Here is a 19,792-nt window from a genome sequence, read left to right as displayed (position 1 = left end):
CCCATTTGCAGTACACCAACTGTATACAGTATCACCTGGTCTTCTGTTTAAAGTGAGGTACCTTTGCAGTATCTTCATGGGAAACAAAATACCCTTTTTGGCATATTCACACAATTCCTGTATTTCTATACAGAATCTAAAAAACTGCTAGGTTCTAATTTCAAAGGTACATTTTTGGTATAAATCTACCAACTATGAATATAATAGATGGATTACATTTCAGTCTAAACCACTAGGAGCAGTATGTTCACGAAAGGGAAGTTTGCAATCTGCTGTACGTGCTGTCCTCCTGTGGTTAGAGATCTGTTTTCTCTAAAGTTACTACCTTGGCATTTTTTTGTGAGATCCAGTATTTACTTATAAATAAAAGCCAAAGTTGTCAAACAGAAGCTTGGTCTAGATACTCTTACACGTTACACCAGTCTGACTCAGTTCTGAAAAAATACAGCTATCTATTATGTCAGACAATGGGCACACATGCACACCTGCTAAAATGCAAACTTTATAACCCGACATTTGTGCATAGATACTACCTTCTACTTTAGGCCAATTAACACTGAAAAGGAGATCTTTCAGTATAAGACAGTTGCAAGCACATAAACATACTAGTTACTTCATTTTGTTCATAGAGACCCTAATATAAATGAGTGAATGAGAAAATATTTTAACTATTACTCAAACTTGAAAAAAAAAAGTTCCAAATTTTCCAAAGTGATTGGGCATCCAAAGGTGAAGATGAATGCCTAAGATGCCTCACTGACAGTAACCGAGTTTTTCCAGAGGTACCACTAAGCACTTCTTTGCATGTTGGGCTCCTAACAACAAAATACTCCCTAGTGCTCTCCTGCATGTCAGCTTTTTCCTCAGGTATTGTAAGACCAGTTCATTTCTAAAATGAGATATCACAAATACGCCACAACTCTTTCATAATAACTTGTTAAGATCTAACACGTGTTAAAATCCCCAACATATTTATAACAGTATGCAATACCTAAATAGCATTTTTTCACAGAAAGCATCCAAAATACTTTACAAGGCAGGGTACACATTATCTTCAAATGACATTTTTTTACTCAGTGTAATGCAGTGAAACGTATGACACAGAATTGTCCTACACTGCATAGTTACAAAGGATTCAGAAACCTTTTCACAGAGTATTTAAATTTACAGACTGAAGTACAGTACTGCACTCTATTGGATGTACTTTTATAACTGTTAGTACAGAATAGTGAAATATGAACAACCGGACCGGCATTTTAGTGTTTGTAGCACTGCGTTTCAGATTGGGTTTTGATATATTTTGCTCAGTCTTGCAGTCCTGTGATAAATACTCAATTGTAACACCTACTAAGGAATACAAAGAAATAACCAGAAATATTTTCTTAAATGGCAGAAAACGTTTTTAAACGTTTAAACTTTTTAAAACGTTCAGTGATGTTCACGTTACTTTTTACAGTTTTCAGCTTTAAAGTACATTTAATTGAAACATTGCGTGTTGCACCTTGATTATGACAGCACCTAAATATATCCACATGTATCTTAACATATCCATATTCGTGTCCAAATGTTAAGCAAGTGACACATTCCAATCAACCACCGGTCTGCTGCTGCCACCGCCGCTGCTGTGCCTACATACAGGGCTAAGTCCGAGACCAGTTTCAGTGGGGCTAGTGGAAATTTTAAATTACTTACGTGAACAACAGAAAGAAGATCCATCTGACTTTATCGACCTAAAACTCAAGTATTTTGTCTAAACTAGTCATCTAGGCTTCTTGTTTGTTTCATTCAGACAGGTATCTCCAGAAGTTGACTCATGAGACAGCTGGGGATGAACCTCTCTGGATTCGTTCATCTAAGCGCTTCACTGATTGCTGAGGGAGCCCAAGTCACCTAATTTCTCTAGCAAACTTAGGTAAGGTTACCTCTATCTCAAATTTATCTGGTATTTGAGAGTGACAGAGAACCCCAGGAATCATCATGCTGATCAAATTCCTTCTGAGTTAGGTGGGGATTGGATTGGACACTCCAACAGCAAAGTTTACTAGCAAAACTCCAGAGGACTAGGAAAAAATGAGCCTGATTTAACATTATTTCCTGTTTCCCCTAAACAAATACACTGAACTGGCTCCCTATCTCTAAGCTACTGGCACAAACCAGCTAACACTGCAGCAGAGGTCTCAATCTAAGTCGGAATCACAGCATAAGAAAAACTGACATATCCACTACTTTTTTTCTGATTTCAAGCTTACAAGTAATCAGGGTGAACATTCTTTTACCCAAGATTTTTTTTTTGTTTTCATAGAAAAGGGTTTTTTATATATATCAGAACTTATTGCCATTTTGGAGGGGATTGTTTTTCTCCTAAAGTCAATAAAACAGTGAAACAAATGTCAAAATTGCATTCCTATCTTTTCCTCTCTCACAGAATGTAAAAGACTAATTACTATCAGATGGCTAGGTATTTTTCATTTTTTTAGTTTTCATTCTTTTTCCAAATATAAATATCATGCCTTTTTCAAAGCTAACTTCTTCACATTTTCCAAGGTTACTGGAAAAAGTGTAATTTCTTCTGCCACCCACTTTTCCAAAATTGCCTATACTTGCAAAAGTTATTGAAAAGCAAAAGGTATCATCTGAGACAGATTTAAAAGGCAGTTCTGAAAGATCACATCAGTATTCACTTAACTGTTCTGTGGGGGGGGAAATATTTAAGAGCCTTAGGGAAACTGTTTCTAGAATATTTTTTTAAGGATATGTGAGACCTAATGCAAAAAGTCAAAGTTTGTCAGAGAGTAGCTTTGCCCTTTTTCAACCAGGTTGCCCATCAGACTTACATAAGCTAACCGCTGTCTAACAAGGGTGAGATGCTTAGAAAGGAAAGTGACCAGTCAACAGAGTTTGGGGTATAGTACAAAGCACAACTGTGTTATTATTTGTAGATCTCCATGTAACTGTTCTTGTGATAATTTTCTTAATGCTTCCCAGCTTACTAATGAAGATTAGGTACGCATCCCTGGACCAACAGACACTCATCTTACTGAAAATGCTTATGACCTTTCCAACCATAAAAGGCCTGGAGGACTGAAAAGCCATGTGACTGCGAGGGCAGCTGGACTATTCAGCACTAAATTCAGTAAATAATGAAAGCTTCCTCTCTCTAAAGCTAAAACTTAAAAATAGAGGCTAGATATCTATCCCGAGAAATCTTAACAAGGCAAATTTCAGAAAATATACCCCCTTCTGAAAACCAGTCCCCACCGAAGTTGCTCAATCACAATACAGAAGCACTCCAAGCCACTAGACACATTTAAAACACCTCAATAAACATGTGCACAGTTGCAAATTGTTAAAACACCTCTTACAGCCAATTGGCACAACCAAGTAACAGAAGCAGTGAAAGATACAAAGCTTAGTTATTTTTTATTGAGGCTGTCAACAGGACAGAAGGAGCAGGGATGAACAACAATGGGATCTAATAAGGAACTGTCTTCAGGCATAGTGTGACTCTTCTTCTCTGACACTTCATTGTCCGAAGACAAGTTTGGATAAGCATTTATGACTAGCCTTTTCTCTCCAATACATAAGAACATAAGCTCTTTGATACTATTGCTTTGTATTACAGTAGTGCCTAGGAAGGAGGGTTTCCTTTTGCTTAAACGAAAGGAAGAATCTCTTTGTGAATGAGAGTCTAAGACCTTGCTCTTGCATTGGGATGCACACAGAAAAAAAGCCGTAACTGCGAAAAAGATACTGTAAGATGCAGTTGCAAACTGAATGCAGTGAGACTGATGATAGGAGATCATGAAGACGGGAGGAAGCAGATAGTAGTAAGAAAAGGTAATTATTAAGCCAATTCGATCTCATTTGATTATTTCTAGCATCTAAAATTTTTCTAGACTGTAACTAAATAAATACATACCACATATCCTCAGGAGCTGTCTACTATCTTTTTTTAACTGGCAGTTTTTTTATAGGTACAGAGACTGGGACAAGTCTAAAGGACAGATTTTTAAAACATTGGTGAAATAGGTCATTTGACCATTTCAGGGAGAAAATTCCTCTTGTATACCATATACAGGTCACAAAAAAATGTATATAAAGGAATTCTTATTAACATCAGTCTGTGAGAAAGAGGCAGTAATATATTTTTTTCTTTTGCTTATGGGCTAATGAAGAGAAAAAGAAAGAATTTCTTTAAGAACATCAAGAACTTTAAGAAGTTCACAAAGTGCTACAGCATAGTGCAGGTGGAAGCACAACCTAGAGATCCCATCCAAAAGCCAGTGATTTCAGGACTTGACAAACTTCCCTCCCAATGAAAGACTCTGAGCAAGATCATAGAATTTAGTAAGAGAACATTCTCAACAATCCATAAGCAGGAGACGATGGGAGGAGATCTTACAATTCATGAGAACAACTTCGACAGTGCCTTGTTGAGGGATATGCTTGTGTCAGAATGAAAATGGCACAATTACAAGCTGAACAGTCAAATGGGGAAAGCATTTCCAATGTAGAAAGGGAACTCCTCAAAGGAGTATTTGTAACAAGAAGCTATGCAAGCTGCCTTAGAGTCCACGGACAACTATCTGTCATAAGTAGAAGCAGAATAACTGTAAGCAATCTCTTAAAAATATTAATACTAAGAAACACATTCATTAACAATATGAACACTCATGAGACTGAGCCTTTCCCATTGCCTCAGAGCTAGAACTGGCCTGTTATGCCGCAAGAACTGTCGTTTGGATTACAGATGGCAAATAACTGACAGAAAAAGGCTTCAGGCATGCTTTTTCATCTTTACCATGCAGTCTTACACTAATCTAACTTAGTGTTTACATTTTCTTTTCACTTTACAATACGACACTGTAAATAGCTGCACTGTTCCACACACAGTCTGAACTGTTATGCGCCATATATGAGATTATTCTCTTTTTCTCTTGCAACTAGATGCTCAAAATGTAGCATTCTGAACCTGAACAAAGTGAAAAACTTGTGTTTAATATGTCTATAGCAAAAGACATCGCCTGTGGAGATTATTATCTGACATCCTATTTAATATAACAACGGTAGCACTATTGCTCCTGAGGAGATCATTATCCTGTTTTGCTATACTTGAGGGTATCACCTTATTCAAATCAACACCAACATGTCCCTTCATGATTGTTTTGAACAAATGTTATTATGCAAAGTGGTTCTTTTCCACTGTCAAAATAGTACGTACATTTAAAATAATCATACAGTCAAGTGCCTCTGTCCATGGTAGCATTTTTAAAAACTGCTTATAATCAGGAGATGCTGATACAGTAATTTAGAAATCAGAAAATAATTAAAAACAACAAATGGATACATATTACATTTCAGAATTTTTCAAGACATAAACATAAAACACCTCTTATTCTCTTAGGAAGTTAATGGGAGCTCCTCCAAAGACTTTGGATAGTCTTTGGCTCATGTTCCTACCTGTGAACGGGGAAGCAGGACAGATTTCCCTTCAGGCCCAAGAGGGCTAAAATCTTTGGCATGAGCTCCAGTGCCTTGTCACTTCCATTCATGGGCAGCAAAGTCAGTATTGTAGAGGGTAATTTGTTTGTTTAAAAAGAAATAAAGCCCATCATAAACTGTTGTGGAACATTATAAAAATAGGGAATATTTCTAAACTATAAAGATTGCCTATTTGGATCATGTTCCTGGTAATCTCTGCTCCTTTTCCCCTCCCAGGAATAAATTAGATCCTGCAACCTTTATTCATATGAAAGTAACATTTGCAAATGTGCACTGAAGTCAAGCCAACCTAGCTCTTATGGGTCAAACTGTAAGCTCTTTATTCATAGTGCAAAACAGTTGTGCAAGTCTTTCAGATGACAAAAAATGAGCTAGTTTACATAACTGCTCATCAGCGTGAATAATGACAGTAATGAGGCCATAAATTGGAACAGTGAGGAGACTTGCTAGTATCGGCTAATTTTGTAAGTATTTTCAATTGAAAGTACAGCAAAATAAAAATATTTGGTATTGTGAAAGCTGAACTTGATGTTGCTGAATTATTTTCAGCCAGAGTGAGTAGACGAATTTGATGCTACTTAGTGTATCGTAGGAAATATTTACTTTCTGTTTTTCCTTCTTTTATTTTGGAAGGCTATACAATCTGACATGTACACCACCAGTCAATCTTTGGCACTTTTATCTGTACAGATGTCCTTTATTCTACCTGTCCCTCTTCATCTGCGTTTCCATTGTTCAGAAACAGTGTTATCCCAATTTTTCAAATAATAAAACCATGCAGTCAATTAGAATCACAAACACATACAAAAATTTAGTTTCTGTCTTTGCGTTTTGTGTTATCCAATAGTGGTCTTACCCTACAAATAAACCTGGTATTTTGTTCTTAAAACTGTCAGCTAACATCTTAAACAACATGTGGAAATCATAAATATTCTGCAAAGACTGCAGGAAAGAGAAAGACAGAGAGAAAGAGAGAAACAGTAAAATTCAATAATCTCCAGTAATTTTTTAATGTAATCAATGGGTTTGCACATGACTCATTAAAAAAAAATAATGATATGTTTAATCACTAAATGATATCTATTTGTAATGATGAGGTGATTTTATAGTCATCTAAAGGCCAGAGAGATAGCCAAGACACATCAAACATTAAGATGTGTAGCTACCTAGTTTCTTCCAACTTTCCCGGGTTTTAGAAATACAAAGTTTTTTAGAGATAATGAAGCTGCCAATTGGTGAGAAGACATTACTGACCCATTCTTGTGCTACTGAGTAATATTAAAATATTAATGTCTGAAAACACTGACAGTTGTATACCATCATAATTTTCATGGGTTTTGGTTCAATTACAATTACTAAACCATTGGGATGCTCAAACTGTAAGCTTGATGTCTGTGTTTTAAAACCATTTAATGCGTTTTGCACACCTATATATCAACTGAAAGATTTCAAAGGAGTAACTTTTACTGATAAGTGATAGGCTAAAATGTACAAGGAAAAAACCCAAAGCCAAAATCATTGCCAGTGTGATGTTACTACACTGGGCATTTTCTTGGGCATAGCATTTCTCTAGCAGTATCTAATTTTTACAGAGCTCACAGAAATCCAGTTAGCAGAGGGATTTTAAAGAAAAATCCATCTTACTGCAAGACTTTTCCAGGCAAAAATCTCTAACTGTAACCTAAAGTAGGAAATAAGTCACTATATATGCCATCATTTGGTTTCCCTCCTTATGCCTTGCTTTGTTCTTCTTTTCCTATACATCCATACTAGGTCATCTTGTGAACTCTAGTGTCTCAAAGCATTTCTAAACCAGTGAACAAAGGGAATAAATTCAGGAAGAATGAAGGAGGGAAAAAGAAACCTCTGACCTGCTATTATCAAAAAAATAAACAAACAAAAAAGACACTAAGATGAAAACAAAATAGTGCCATGGATTTACATATGGGGTTTTGATGGAAACTAGGGCTGGGTTTTAAATCAAAACTCACCATCTCAAAACCACTTCTTTTCATCCGCCTGCAGGACTTGAGGTAAGTACGTATGCGTTTTCTGGCACGCTCTTGATACTCAGGGAATTGTCGCCTGCATGAGTCAATGATAGCCTGGATCTTTTCTTTGGGCTGCTTAGAGATTGGGACCATTCGGTCCAAGTTTTCATCTACAAACAGCCTGACAAACATCTGTTGGCAAGAGGGAGACAGAGGAGATGGGTTTGGAGGGAGGCTCTCTTCTCTTCCTAGCTTCCTGTCTTGATTACTGATAGGAAGACATTTTTTCTATCCACTGAAGAGCTTTGTAATGGGAAGCCAGAAATATTAAGCAAACAGTTCTTTAAAGGGTTATTTTGGGGGGCTGATTAAAAAAAAGACAAGAAAAGAATAGTCTATAGGATACAGAACTTGTGAGATAAACCAGAACAGATTGTGAAAATAGGCACTACTTAAGTTTCATTATTAACAATAAGCTGTGATTGCAAATCATTTTATTGAACTGACTCTCACTTTTTCTTTGTCTGAACAATTGCTTATGTTTTCATGCATAATTACATATATTGGGAAAGCAATAGAGAACAGCTGACCACCGCAGTGGTCTTCTGATAAACTAGCTACAGCCCCTTTCTATTCAATGGGTGAACATGCACATACACACATCCACATCCACACACACAGGTGCACACGCACACATACAGAACAAAGCTTTGTTTTCCTCACTGGTAAAGATGGCACTCTGCCTTAAAATTCTAAATAAAACACAGTAAATGTCATCTGTTGGCAAGAGTTTAATGCGTATTAAAATAATAATTGAAATAAATCCTGCAAATTAATTAATGTGCCTTTAATATTGTCAAACTTACCCATAAATAACAATGTAAAAGGAATAGTAGAAGTAAACAAGACAATGAGTGCAAGAGGACTTACGTTAAAAGCTTTCAGTCGCTCAGCTTCTACCCCATCTGATTCATTAACCTTCTCAGGATCTTCCTGCTCATCATGGTCATCCTCATCCTCATCTCCTCGATTCAGAGACAGATCTTCAGCACCTCTGCCTACACTCTCATTCTTGCCAGAGTCATAGCTTGAATAGCTATGTGCAGGGGACTGAAAATAGACAAAAAGAATATGTTTGTAAAAATTCACCATGGAAATAAGGTCTACTCATCAAAAATGCTTTATAAATATTTAAAGAATTCCATGATGTCTTTTTATTCTTTGTTCAACATAAAGTGCTCATAAGCCTTGTAAGAGCGAACAATTCACAATAATATTCATTTCAGTACTTTAAAAAAATTTGACCAGCTGCAAATTCAGTAAATCAATTAACAAATGAATTACTTATGATAATTAGTTAATGTGAGATCTTTGCCACACAGCCTTGTTTAAGTACTACATACAGAAGTTTCTTACAAATATCAACTTCTTTGTATTAGCTAAGATGTAAATAAGGGGCAGTTGCTCTAAAGGATTAAAAATTACGCATTTTAAGGCAAAGAGGATTTAAGTAGGAAACATTGATATTCATCCAATCAATATGAAATATTATCAAGAGCTGCAATAAGTTATTCAAAACATGGAGATGATTATGTTCTAGTTTCACTTGCAAAACCCCAGAATGAATTAGACATGTATAGGTTTGTTAACATTTTGAATGCTCTTCTGAGAATCATATAGTAAAACCATTTTTTCTTTGTGTATCAGCATTCAGAACTTTCCCCTGAGCAGAAATTCAGCTTGCTGGATAAAACAGATGACCATCTCATTAAAGTGTATCCACTTGTAGGACCAGAAAGTTTTCAATTACCAAAAGTCAACACTGTGCATTTTTCCTTGCAATATCAAGACTTCAGTTACCTGTTTCTTCTGCATACACTTCAAACTGCAGACCACAAAAAGACATCAGTAATAAAAAGCCTTCTACGACTTAACACTTTAAGATCAAAGCTTTCCCTCAGTCACACAAAAACATCAGAGAGTATCTTCACCAGAGCCATCAGCTTCACGTTTAGGTAATTTAGAGCACAATTTTACTTCTATAATGTTTTAATCCTGTAATATTTCAATATTTTCCTCTCTTGCTTCAAAGCATACTGTAGTCTATTAACTTCAGAGAGTCCTGAATCAGGTGCTACACGATGAACTTCACATACGTGCTTTTTTTAGGTGCCTCCTGCTTAAATGTCACCAAAAGTCAGGAGCATAGTGCCTCAATCAAAAACACATTTCAAATACTTCAAATTACATGCCTTGATCTACATTCTGAGCTTCCTAAAACTGTCTTTATTTCAGGGTGTTTTCACCAATCACAGAATGTAGCTGGGCAGTGAGGTAGGAGGGAAAGGCCAACAAAACCATTCATCTTTAAGGTATACTTCTTGCTTTATATTCTTACCCCAAGTTCTTTTTTTCTTTCCCTATTTCCATTTCCATCTTACGTTGGTCCTCTGTACACCATCAGTTTTGAAGTCACTCACATACATTTCCTTGCCTTGCCTTAACAGCACTCATGCTGCAAGCCTTCCTTTTTTATCGGTCCTCCCCAGACTATATTCTCACAGTACAAATCCCCTGGAGTTCCGCTTTTTAATCCCTAATGCTCCTAACATCAGATCTTGCAGCCTCTCTCATCCCCTTTCTTGAGTCTCTTCACTCTCTAGACCACTCTCCATTCCCTAGACCCTTATAGCAGACGTAGGGAGAATGAGAAAACATCAAAAGAAAACAGAAGAGCCAGCCTCTAGATACAAACACCTTCAACAAGTAGCAAGCTCAGCATCACCTCTTGTTTTCCTACAGCCTATGACTGCACAGTTACAAGGCAAGAAATTAGCCAGGCAGACATGAGATGGCATGGGAAGATAAGACTTGGGAGAGCAGCAAAAAACCCTGTTCCTTTTCTTGACACACTGATATTTTGTTCTGGGAAGATGATTAATATCTACATTGCTGCCCATTTAGATAACTCGTCCCTGCAGGAGGTGTTGAATCCATTGAGTTATCAGGCTCCAGAAGAATATGGTTCCATCCTGATAGGAGATGACGGCTATAACTTATCAGAGTGTCTAGCATATATAAGCAACAGTATTTAACCCGACCAATGGCTACCAGAAGGCCAACAGCTGCAGCCTGGTAGCCTGTTATGAAGGAATAAGAAGAGTGATTTTCCTTGATCCTGAAGAGATTCCCAGAAGAAAATTTTTAAAAAAGAAAGTTACAATTAATTAATTGTTACAATTATTGTAATTGTGTCCAAGTGCTACGCAGCAGAAGATCTGACCTAGACTGCAAGACTTGTTCTTTTGTACTTCTTCATTTCACCTCATACTACAGCTATACAGCATGCAGAGGGCTTCTAGATAATCAAAAAGCCATTTCATGTGCTAGGCACCACATAAAGCTGTAGAAGCTACTGCCCTGAAGAACCCTACTGTCTGAAACCCTTGTTCTGCAAACACTTGATTTCACATGAGTCATTTCATCAGACTAAATCCAATTAGACTACTCGTGCATAAAGTTAAACAGATGCAAAACTGATTTTAGTATGTACATATGTTTGGGCTGGATGCCAAGATCAGAAATTATGCACCAGGATTGAGATTTGCTTTTGTGAAGGAAAGAAATTCAGGCCAAAATTGATTAGCTGTGTCTCTCAAAAATGCAATAGTATTTTTTTTTTTAAAGAAAACATTCCATAGAGAGCCTTGTCCAATGTCTTCTCCAAAATATTCATTTCAAGAACAACTTCAGCATCTTAAATGAACCGTGGAGAACAACATACTCTGAGAAAGTTGCATGGCAGGAATCCATATTTATTCATCGTGGATTTGAAGATTGTGTACAGTACCAGGAAAAAAAGGTAGGTTTTTTCCTAGCTGTTGTATTGGCAAACTGAGGGAAGAGGTTACAAAAGCTCAGTTAAGAATAAAATTTCTACCTTTTTGTATTTCTACACAGATCAATATCAAGTCAGAGAAGGAACAGACTGTTTCTCTCACTTGTGTTGACTCCGCAGTTGTGCAAAAGCTGATGAGCATTTTCTTTTGGTACTCTATTAAGCAGCTGCAGTGCTAAAAAAACATAGAGTAGGACAGCAGAGGACAACTTTTCCTTAGTACACGTTCCACAATTTTAGGTCTTGCACTGTCCTTTCAAAAGGCTGCTCCCACCTTTGCCAGACAGGAACCTGTTCATTCAGATTCCTGTACGCCCCTTGACACATACATTTTTATGGTCCTGCAGTGAACTAGACTGGAGAAGTGATCCTGGTTAAAATGTTTTGGGATTGTTTGTTTTTTTTTTCTTTTGCCAGTCTGTTTAAGACCAGGGTCAGTTCTTGATTCCAGTTCACCACCTGAAAGCCCAAACCTTTGTGCTGACAGGAAAGTGTGAGCATGGAAGGGATAGAGGGAGCATACACATCTCTGTTGACAGCAATGCAAGATTAAAGCAATCATGGAGTGGAAGCCTTAGTAGACACAAGATGTTTCACAGGTGAAACCTTTGTGTTTAACAAATGTGTGTTGGAAAAGAAGGTGACAGCAATGTAAAATGAGAAATTATTCAAGCAGAACAAATGAGGCCAAGGCTAAGGCCAAGAGTATTGCCTCTCCCAAACATTTAGATGATTATTAAGTTGTCTTAAAAATACTGAGATGTTGACAGATATATTCTGGCCACTTTGTCCCTGCCCTTTGCTGTAGGTTTGAAGTTCTTTATTTTAATCTCTTCCTTGCAATAGTATTAGACACTTCTGCTTTACAAAAATGAAAGTAAAGGTTCTTGCCTAACAACCTGCTATCAGGAGCTTGTGACATGAAATATCAACATCTTTCCAATACATTACAAGTCAGCAACAAAAGCTGCCTGAAGTAAGGTGAGTGTCAAATCATACAATAAAAGACCTGGGAGGACATCACAGTGTCATCTAGTTCATCTTGCTGCCACAGAACAAGGTCAGAAGGTCTTCCTGATCACTGTTTGTCTGGTTATTATTTTAAGACTTCCAGTGACAGGATGCCATGCATCCCCCAGACAATCTGCATCAGTGTTTCACTATCTTCAGAATTATTAAAATATTCTTAACACCCACCTCTGACTTTCATAAAGAGTACTAAGCCTATTTTTTTTCACCTATCTACCACATACCGCAATGGAGGACAGGTGTACCTGGAGAAGAGAGCATTCTCTTCCCTCTTTACAAGAATCTTTCAGACATTTGAAGACTGTTATCATGTCCCTTCCCCTCAATCTTCTCTTCCCAATAAATTCATTCATGCTATGAAACTCATGTTTTCCAGATTCGTAATCATTCTTACTGGTCTGCTCTGGATATTCTTTATTTGGTCTGAAACTTTCTCAACGAGCAACTCCCAAAACTCCAAAGTGTATTCCATTTGAGGCCTTTCTATGGAAAATATACTCATTTATTGCTTGACTGATTTCTAATATGCTTACAGCAGAAAAAGCTTATCACTTTATTTGCAAGATAAAAGAATACCCCATACATGCAAAAGACAGTAATGCAGAAACCCCACAGTTGCCAACAGAAGTCATGCTGTTATTTTGTGAGAAATAAAGCAGAAGTAATCCAGAACATTAATAAATATAAAGTCTACCATAGTGCGCCAATGCCTGATAGGCTCAGACACTGGTGTGTGGCCATCAGACATGGTCTGGAGGATGGTGCCACATGAACTCATTGCAGGAGGCTTCTCCCAGCAACTGACAGCAAGAGACTCTTGGCTATCTCAGTGAGTGTACAAAGGCGGCTGTTGATTACTGGACCAAAAGTTATTCAGTGACAGAAAGTTAATTAATGAGGCTGGTTATCTGTAATGACCAAAAATTGGAAAATCATAGCTTTGTGATTTTTTAAAAATGTCAGAAGGGAACAAAAGACCCCACCTTTTCAGGGAAAAAAGCCTCTGAAGGAAGCGTAGCAGATTATTTTTTTTTTAAATGAAGTTTCATTTTTCACATTTACATTACATTTTACATTTACATTTAGTTGGATAGTGTGTAATTCCTTCAGTTGTTACATTAAACACCCACAAACCACAGCACTCCTGTGAGCTGAAGAGATTTTTGAAGAGTTGGCAAGACAGTAGCACAGGTTTCCATATTGCATGGAAAGGAAAGGAGTTGTGAGGTAGGCCGAGATGCAAACACTCTGCTGGCTATACATGATTCTATTCTAGAAATCTGCCTCCACATCTATGAGTTACCAAACAAAATTTTTTAATGAGTAAATAAAACCATGATCTAAAGCTGACAGAGTTCTGCTCATCCCCTCAGTTGTACCTCCAACCCTTTCTTCCTTCTCTTTCTACATCTCAGTCTTTCGCCCTGTACCACTGAATACACAAAAGTCTACAATGTCAGCAATTACTCTTGCAAATTAGGTGTGCTTTTCCGCCTATTTTCCCATGTGCTATTGTGTATACATATTTTTATAGAAACCATTCCTATGATACAGAAAGGGATTAGAATATTCTGATGACACCATGTTTGATTGAAGACTTTTTTTGTCCAGAATTGTCAATTAAATTAGAACTCGATTTTAACTTTTTATTTCACATTTACATGTTTAACTGATTCTACATATGACAAGGTTTTTGAAAAAAGTGTAACACACTGGTTTTCGGTGAACTGACTATGAGTAAGAAGCATGCATTTTATTTGACATATAAACAAAATTAAAAGATTAAGCCTGTAAGGTTAAGGGAAAATTTATGTCCTATATCTTCCCCTTTAAATTATATTTGAAATGAATATTGGATTCTTAGAGTTCCACTTTCTTTCCTGCGGAAACTGTGAGTTTTCCATATTGCACGGAACTTGCCGACAGGAGGTAGTGGTTTTTTTTTTTTTACATTAAATCTATAACGTGTAATATAAATAACACATTAGAAAACATAAAATACATTGGGCACATACATGCCCTTTTGGCGTTAAAAGAGATGAAACTATGAATTCAAATGTTCCTATCTTTTTCTCCTCAATTAAAACAGTAAAGCAGGAGGAATAACTGGAAAACTAAGGTTCAGCTATTATCCTAAGCAATCCTCTTTCAGTTTTTATAGATAGAAGTCCAGCTTTCTACTATTTTTCATTAATAAGCCATTTTTCCCACAATCCCTCTTAAATCCTATGCCTTTCTCTCTTCCAGACTTCACTATTATTATCCTTTTTACACGGCCCCTTCAAACCTTCATACTGTCATGTGTGTGGAACTTTACTGCCCATCATTTTTTTCTCATTACAGAAAAGACTGTGAAGTCTCAAATACAATTCCAGCATCTCAGCATTTATTTCAAGATGCAATTAACCTCATTTTTATAAACTTGTCACTGCCTTTCTCTCTTCCAGACTTCACTATTATTATCCTTTTTACACGGCCCCTTCAAACCTTCATACTGTCATGTGTGTGGAACTTTACTGCCCATCATTTTTTTCTCATTACAGAAAAGACTGTGAAGTCTCAAATACAATTCCAGCATCTCAGCATTTATTTCAAGATGCAATTAACCTCATTTTTATAAACTTGTCACACATTTGCTCATCTTACCCATATCTTTGCATCTGACTATGACCAGTTTGCTCCCCTTGTTACACCACAATTGGCCTTTCCAGCTACTTCATAAAATTTCACCCCTGATAATGGGAAGGAGTCATTGTGTATAATTCTGCTATTTGGAGCATGAGGATAACAGCATTTTTACTGGAAGAATGGAGAGCTGAAATCTAGGGTTTCATAGGTTTGACTCTATAAAAGCGTTATCTAACATGTAAAGTGTTGTGGAGTAGATTGTATAAGACATTTTTACACAAAACTTGTATTACACTGAAATATTAAAAGATCTTTTCTGTTTGCTCTGTGTTAACAACGTGAGCTCCAGAAAGACAACTGTTCAGTTATTTACATTAGGAACTAAGAAATAAAAATATTTTTCTCCTGAATTATTTTTGACATGGTCTTTTCTCCTGAGTCATTACAGTAGTCACTGAGAGAACAGTGACTGTTCCTAAGACTACCTACTCATTCTTTCTTGGTAATTAGCCAGTCTATATTGTATCATCTGTTTGCTTATAATACTCCTTTCAACAGAAGCACATTTATTAGCAATAAGCAGAGTAAACTGTAAATTACCCAGACACTTTCATTCCAGCAGGATTTATCTGGATAGATAGAAGTTTGGATAATTGAAAGATAAGAAATAATTGAAAGACCCCCTGAAACACAGATCTTCCTGTGGTGGTATATTTTCTCCCTTTAGCTAAAATATAGTCTACCCTAGGTCTATCCCCACTGGTATTGACCAACATTATTGAAATACATCACTTTGCCCTAATAGAAATAACCTCAGAAATTAAGTAGAGAGTAAAAACAGAGAGGCAACTGAGAATTCTCAGTCAAGTAGAAGAATGAAGTATATTTAGAGGCGATAGCTTAATGAGCTTCTTTCTAATTCAACCACAACCAATCTCTTATTACCTGATTCAGCACCTTCAGGAAGGCTCCCGCTCCTTCTCCAGCCATTCTGGAGGGGAAGAATTCTTGGGAGGATCAGAATAAGCGTGTCCAAACCTCCCTAGCCCACCAGTGTCAAGAGTACCAGGGCAGAGCCTATTTAACAGAGCAGGAGACTTGCCTACTTCTCACAGCTTTTATTTTACAAAGTTGTTTTATTAATGAATTCTAGAACTCCTGTCACTGATGTAGGAAGACCAAATACTAAAAAACCATAGTTATATAACCCCCAATAATGGGTCATATTGCAAAATGTGGCTGCTGTGTTTTTGGCAAAAATACAATGTCCTTTGTGGGAGCTGAAAAGTCAAAGCTAAATGGTGACAGACTCAAATAAAAGCCTAAATTATTTTTGGCATCATACACCGCTATTTTGAAGCTTTAAAAGGATCTGACAGAGTTTCTGTGAATTTGAGAAATAGAGGCTGCCACATAGGAAAGCTCCATCACAAACTTCTGGATTTCTGCAAACTGTGAGCCAGTAGAGGATTTAAACATTTCCTATAGTACACCCAAAATCAAACCAGAAGATCTGAATGAGGATGTTATACTCTTGTAAGAGCCTACCTTATGAAAAAGAAGAAAACCTACCTTATTATCAAAGGTAATGAAACTTCATGAGTGGTCTCCTAAGGACAGCATTAGCATACTTTGCAGGTACTACCATAGCTTTGTGAAACCAAGAGCCTGGGAGTGCCCCATGTAGTTCTTGTGCTTTTGTCAAAATGCATCAATCAAAAACTTCCATTGGAAAACTACCATCTCTAATTTTTGGTGAAATTTTGACCTTTTGCCAAGAACCTTTACAGTTTCCACCCAGATTCCACAGCCTTCCATTTGTCAGGTTTTTTTGTTTGCTTTCTTTTTTAAATGAAATAGCAACAGTTTATATGGGAATGAGGGAACATTTTTCTTATGAAATATACTTCAGTATATTTCAGTGACCACTGATGTTCACATTACAGGCAGGTAGTGAGCATTTTTGACCACCAATTCTTCGGTCAACTGTTAGACAACTGGCTGGTAAGAGCTACAAACTATTTTGCAAAAACACTGGGCTATTAATTTCTTCTTGTTCTATTTAAACTGAGAATGAAACCTCTAATGTAGGCAACACATTTAGGAAGTAACTAAGATGGAGAAGACCTTTATAAACTTGAATATCACAATGACAATCACAATGCAAGCCTCAAGACTCTCACCCCTCTCTTTGCAGCCTGTCCTCATCTAAGTGACAGAAGAGTAAGACATAACTGAGCATGTCAGCAGGGGTGCAACAAACAGTCGAGTTTCATAGCAACTCTCCTGCAAGGAAACAGCAGAATCCCTGACAAAACTCAGTCTATCCTTCAAAGAGCCCACTTACTGGCCAACAGTGCTACCCTTATTGTTAGAAAATATCCCAAACTGCTGCTAGCTTTCAAAAGAGAAGTAGTTGTTGAATACTACAACTGCAGTCATGGCATCTGAAGTCTGACTTAGGTATGAAGTTATTGTCAGCAAAAACAAGAATTGAGATACAGGAGTGAAATAATTTATTGAGTAGTAGTTTAAATGTCCTAAGCTTACTGTTTTATTTCTAGGATTTTAATTTCTTAGGGGTATCTGTATGCGGGGAACTAATGCTGTCATAAATACAGAAGAGCAGGGTTTCTTGTCAACATGGCCTCATCGCATGCTCTATTTTAATCTTGAGCATATTGCTGCTGGAAAACCTAAGTAGAAGAATCCCCTTCTTCACTTTAGCAGTGAGGAATACAAACCAGGGAATACAAGCCACATGCAATTCACTGGTTTAGTCACAGGCCCCTTGTCAAACATCTACAATGAGTTAGAAAACTGCCACAATCTTTGTTCTTTTTCTTCCTCCTTTTTTATTTCTTCTGTTCATGCCCCTTGGTTCAGTTTAAACCATTTTTTTCCAAGCTTTCTCCTAAAATATTTCATTCTTTTCTTTCTCTTTGAACTCATTACGCATTTAGTTCTTAATGCTTCATTCTCCTCTTGCATTGTTCTTTTGACTTTCATACTATTTCCTTCACATCTTCCTCCCTAAATTTCCCTCTGCTCCCTCTTGCCATAAATTTAAGCTGTGACACCAAAAGGGTTCAATAACCTGTTTTCTTCTTCAATCACAATAAGGCTATTTTCTCAAGTCCCAAAGCATGAATCTACACTGGGAAATTATGTGCTTATTTGTGAACAACATCCCTTGAATCTATGACTGTCAGCTACAGGTGAAACCCTTGCTAAGAGAACTACGACTACAGAGAATCTAAAGACTTTGTACCTGCCCCTTTACTCCACCGCCTTTTTCTTCCTGTCACTCTTTACTATGACAGTTTTCTACTCCTCCATAACAGCTCAGGTATATGCAAGCTTTTTCTATCTGCAGAGCAATGTTCCCAAGGACCAAACACATTCACAGGCGCAAGAGTTCAAGTTATATCAGGAAGTCAGGAGATAAGAATTATTCTTTTTTCACACTTACTTTCACCTTGCTCCCCTGTCTCTCTGTATCCCAGGAAAGCTGGAAATGGAAGCTACGCAAGAGGCTTCCAGGTTGTACAAAGTTTCAAAAGAAACTTCCAGAGAGTAACAGCAGAGACAGATGTAGGGATAATAATACATCACCACTGCAGGGTTTGTGTGTCGCAAGAGCAGCAGCAGCAAAGGAGAGAAGCATTTGTTTTCACTAGGTAAAGAGAAAGAAAGCAATGAAGACGAAGGATGCCTCTGTCCCATTCTTGTCGGGACTTTGGCAAAAGAGTGCTCTTTGAGGTCCAGGAACTCAGCAACTCCCTATAAAGTCTGCCTAAGGCTACACTGCAGATGGACTTATTAAACACATAGTTATATGCTGAGCTGTGGACCTGTATTTTCTAATAAGGAGGGAGGAGCAGCATTTTTTATCCTAACTCATATGAGTAAGAACAACACAGTGCACAGAACAAAAGTGGAAAATAATGAGGAACTAAAAATGATGATGGGGACAAGAGAGGAAAATGGTTTAATAATGGACTTTTCTTGGTGTGCTCTTTCCGAATTTATCTAAGTTCTTCCCTTTGCTGATTTCCTCTTCCTACTTCATTCCTACACAATGGCATTTCAGAGGTTCTCCCACCTTTCTCCTTTCTAGTCTGAGCATGGCAGAAGTGCAAATGTTTGGGAAGGAGATTAAAAATCAGTTGGTGGAAGCAGTGGAGGAGGGAACTCCAACTCACTTGTCTCCATCGTTTGAGACAAATTTAGGCTCTCCCTCCTTCAGTTTGTGTTGCTCAGTCACTACAGTCATATGCCAGAATAAGTGAGAGAAGACAGTCCTGTCACTCCTTCTATTCTGATCATGAGAGTCTGACCAATCATTTACACCTTCAGAAGTACAGATTAGAGGAAAAAAGACAGTAATGGCAACATACTGAGAGACAGACTCATGCAAAAAACCAAAGCCAATTGATTAATGACATGCATGTAACCCAAAATAATCTGTTCAGTACTGAACAGCCATGTACAGCTGATCCTGGTAATAAGATGACGTATTAAAGATTAATTTCTTTGGGGGAAAGCTAGGAATGCAACAGGGGCACAACACAAATTTGTTGCATATGCAAGAGAGGAACATATTGCTTACAGAGAAGTATAGGGCACAACTAGAGAATGAAGGACTAGCTTGTTCTTGCTTTCCTTTCTGCCTTTTGCCTCTATCTGCTTATAGTAGCAACCTTTTTTTTTTTTTTTTTTGTTTTTCTGGGGGGAAAATCGC

General features: G+C 37.3%; 1 protein-coding gene across 3 annotated transcripts in view; it reads right to left on the bottom strand.

Annotated features, from left to right (window-relative positions):
• Positions 1-19,792, bottom strand: part of NOL4 (nucleolar protein 4) — a 207,446-nt gene that overhangs the window by 38,770 nt on the left and 148,884 nt on the right. For 2 of the 3 annotated variants that reach the window (XM_009285620.1, XM_009285621.1), the window contains exon 7: positions 8,424-8,603. In XM_009285620.1, coding sequence (XP_009283895.1) covers positions 8,424-8,603 — 180 coding nt within the window. Of the gene's footprint in view, positions 1-7,493; positions 7,686-8,423; positions 8,604-19,792 lie in introns of all 3 variants that reach the window. The other variant, XM_009285619.1, reaches the window with a different exon arrangement.

Source organism: Aptenodytes forsteri, unplaced genomic scaffold (assembly GCF_000699145.1).
Source record: "Aptenodytes forsteri isolate BGI_AS27 unplaced genomic scaffold, ASM69914v1 Scaffold23, whole genome shotgun sequence".
Taxonomy (NCBI): Eukaryota; Metazoa; Chordata; class Aves; order Sphenisciformes; family Spheniscidae; genus Aptenodytes; species Aptenodytes forsteri.
Note: the sequence above shows the minus strand (reverse complement) of the source record. Positions and strands in the feature narration are given on the sequence as shown.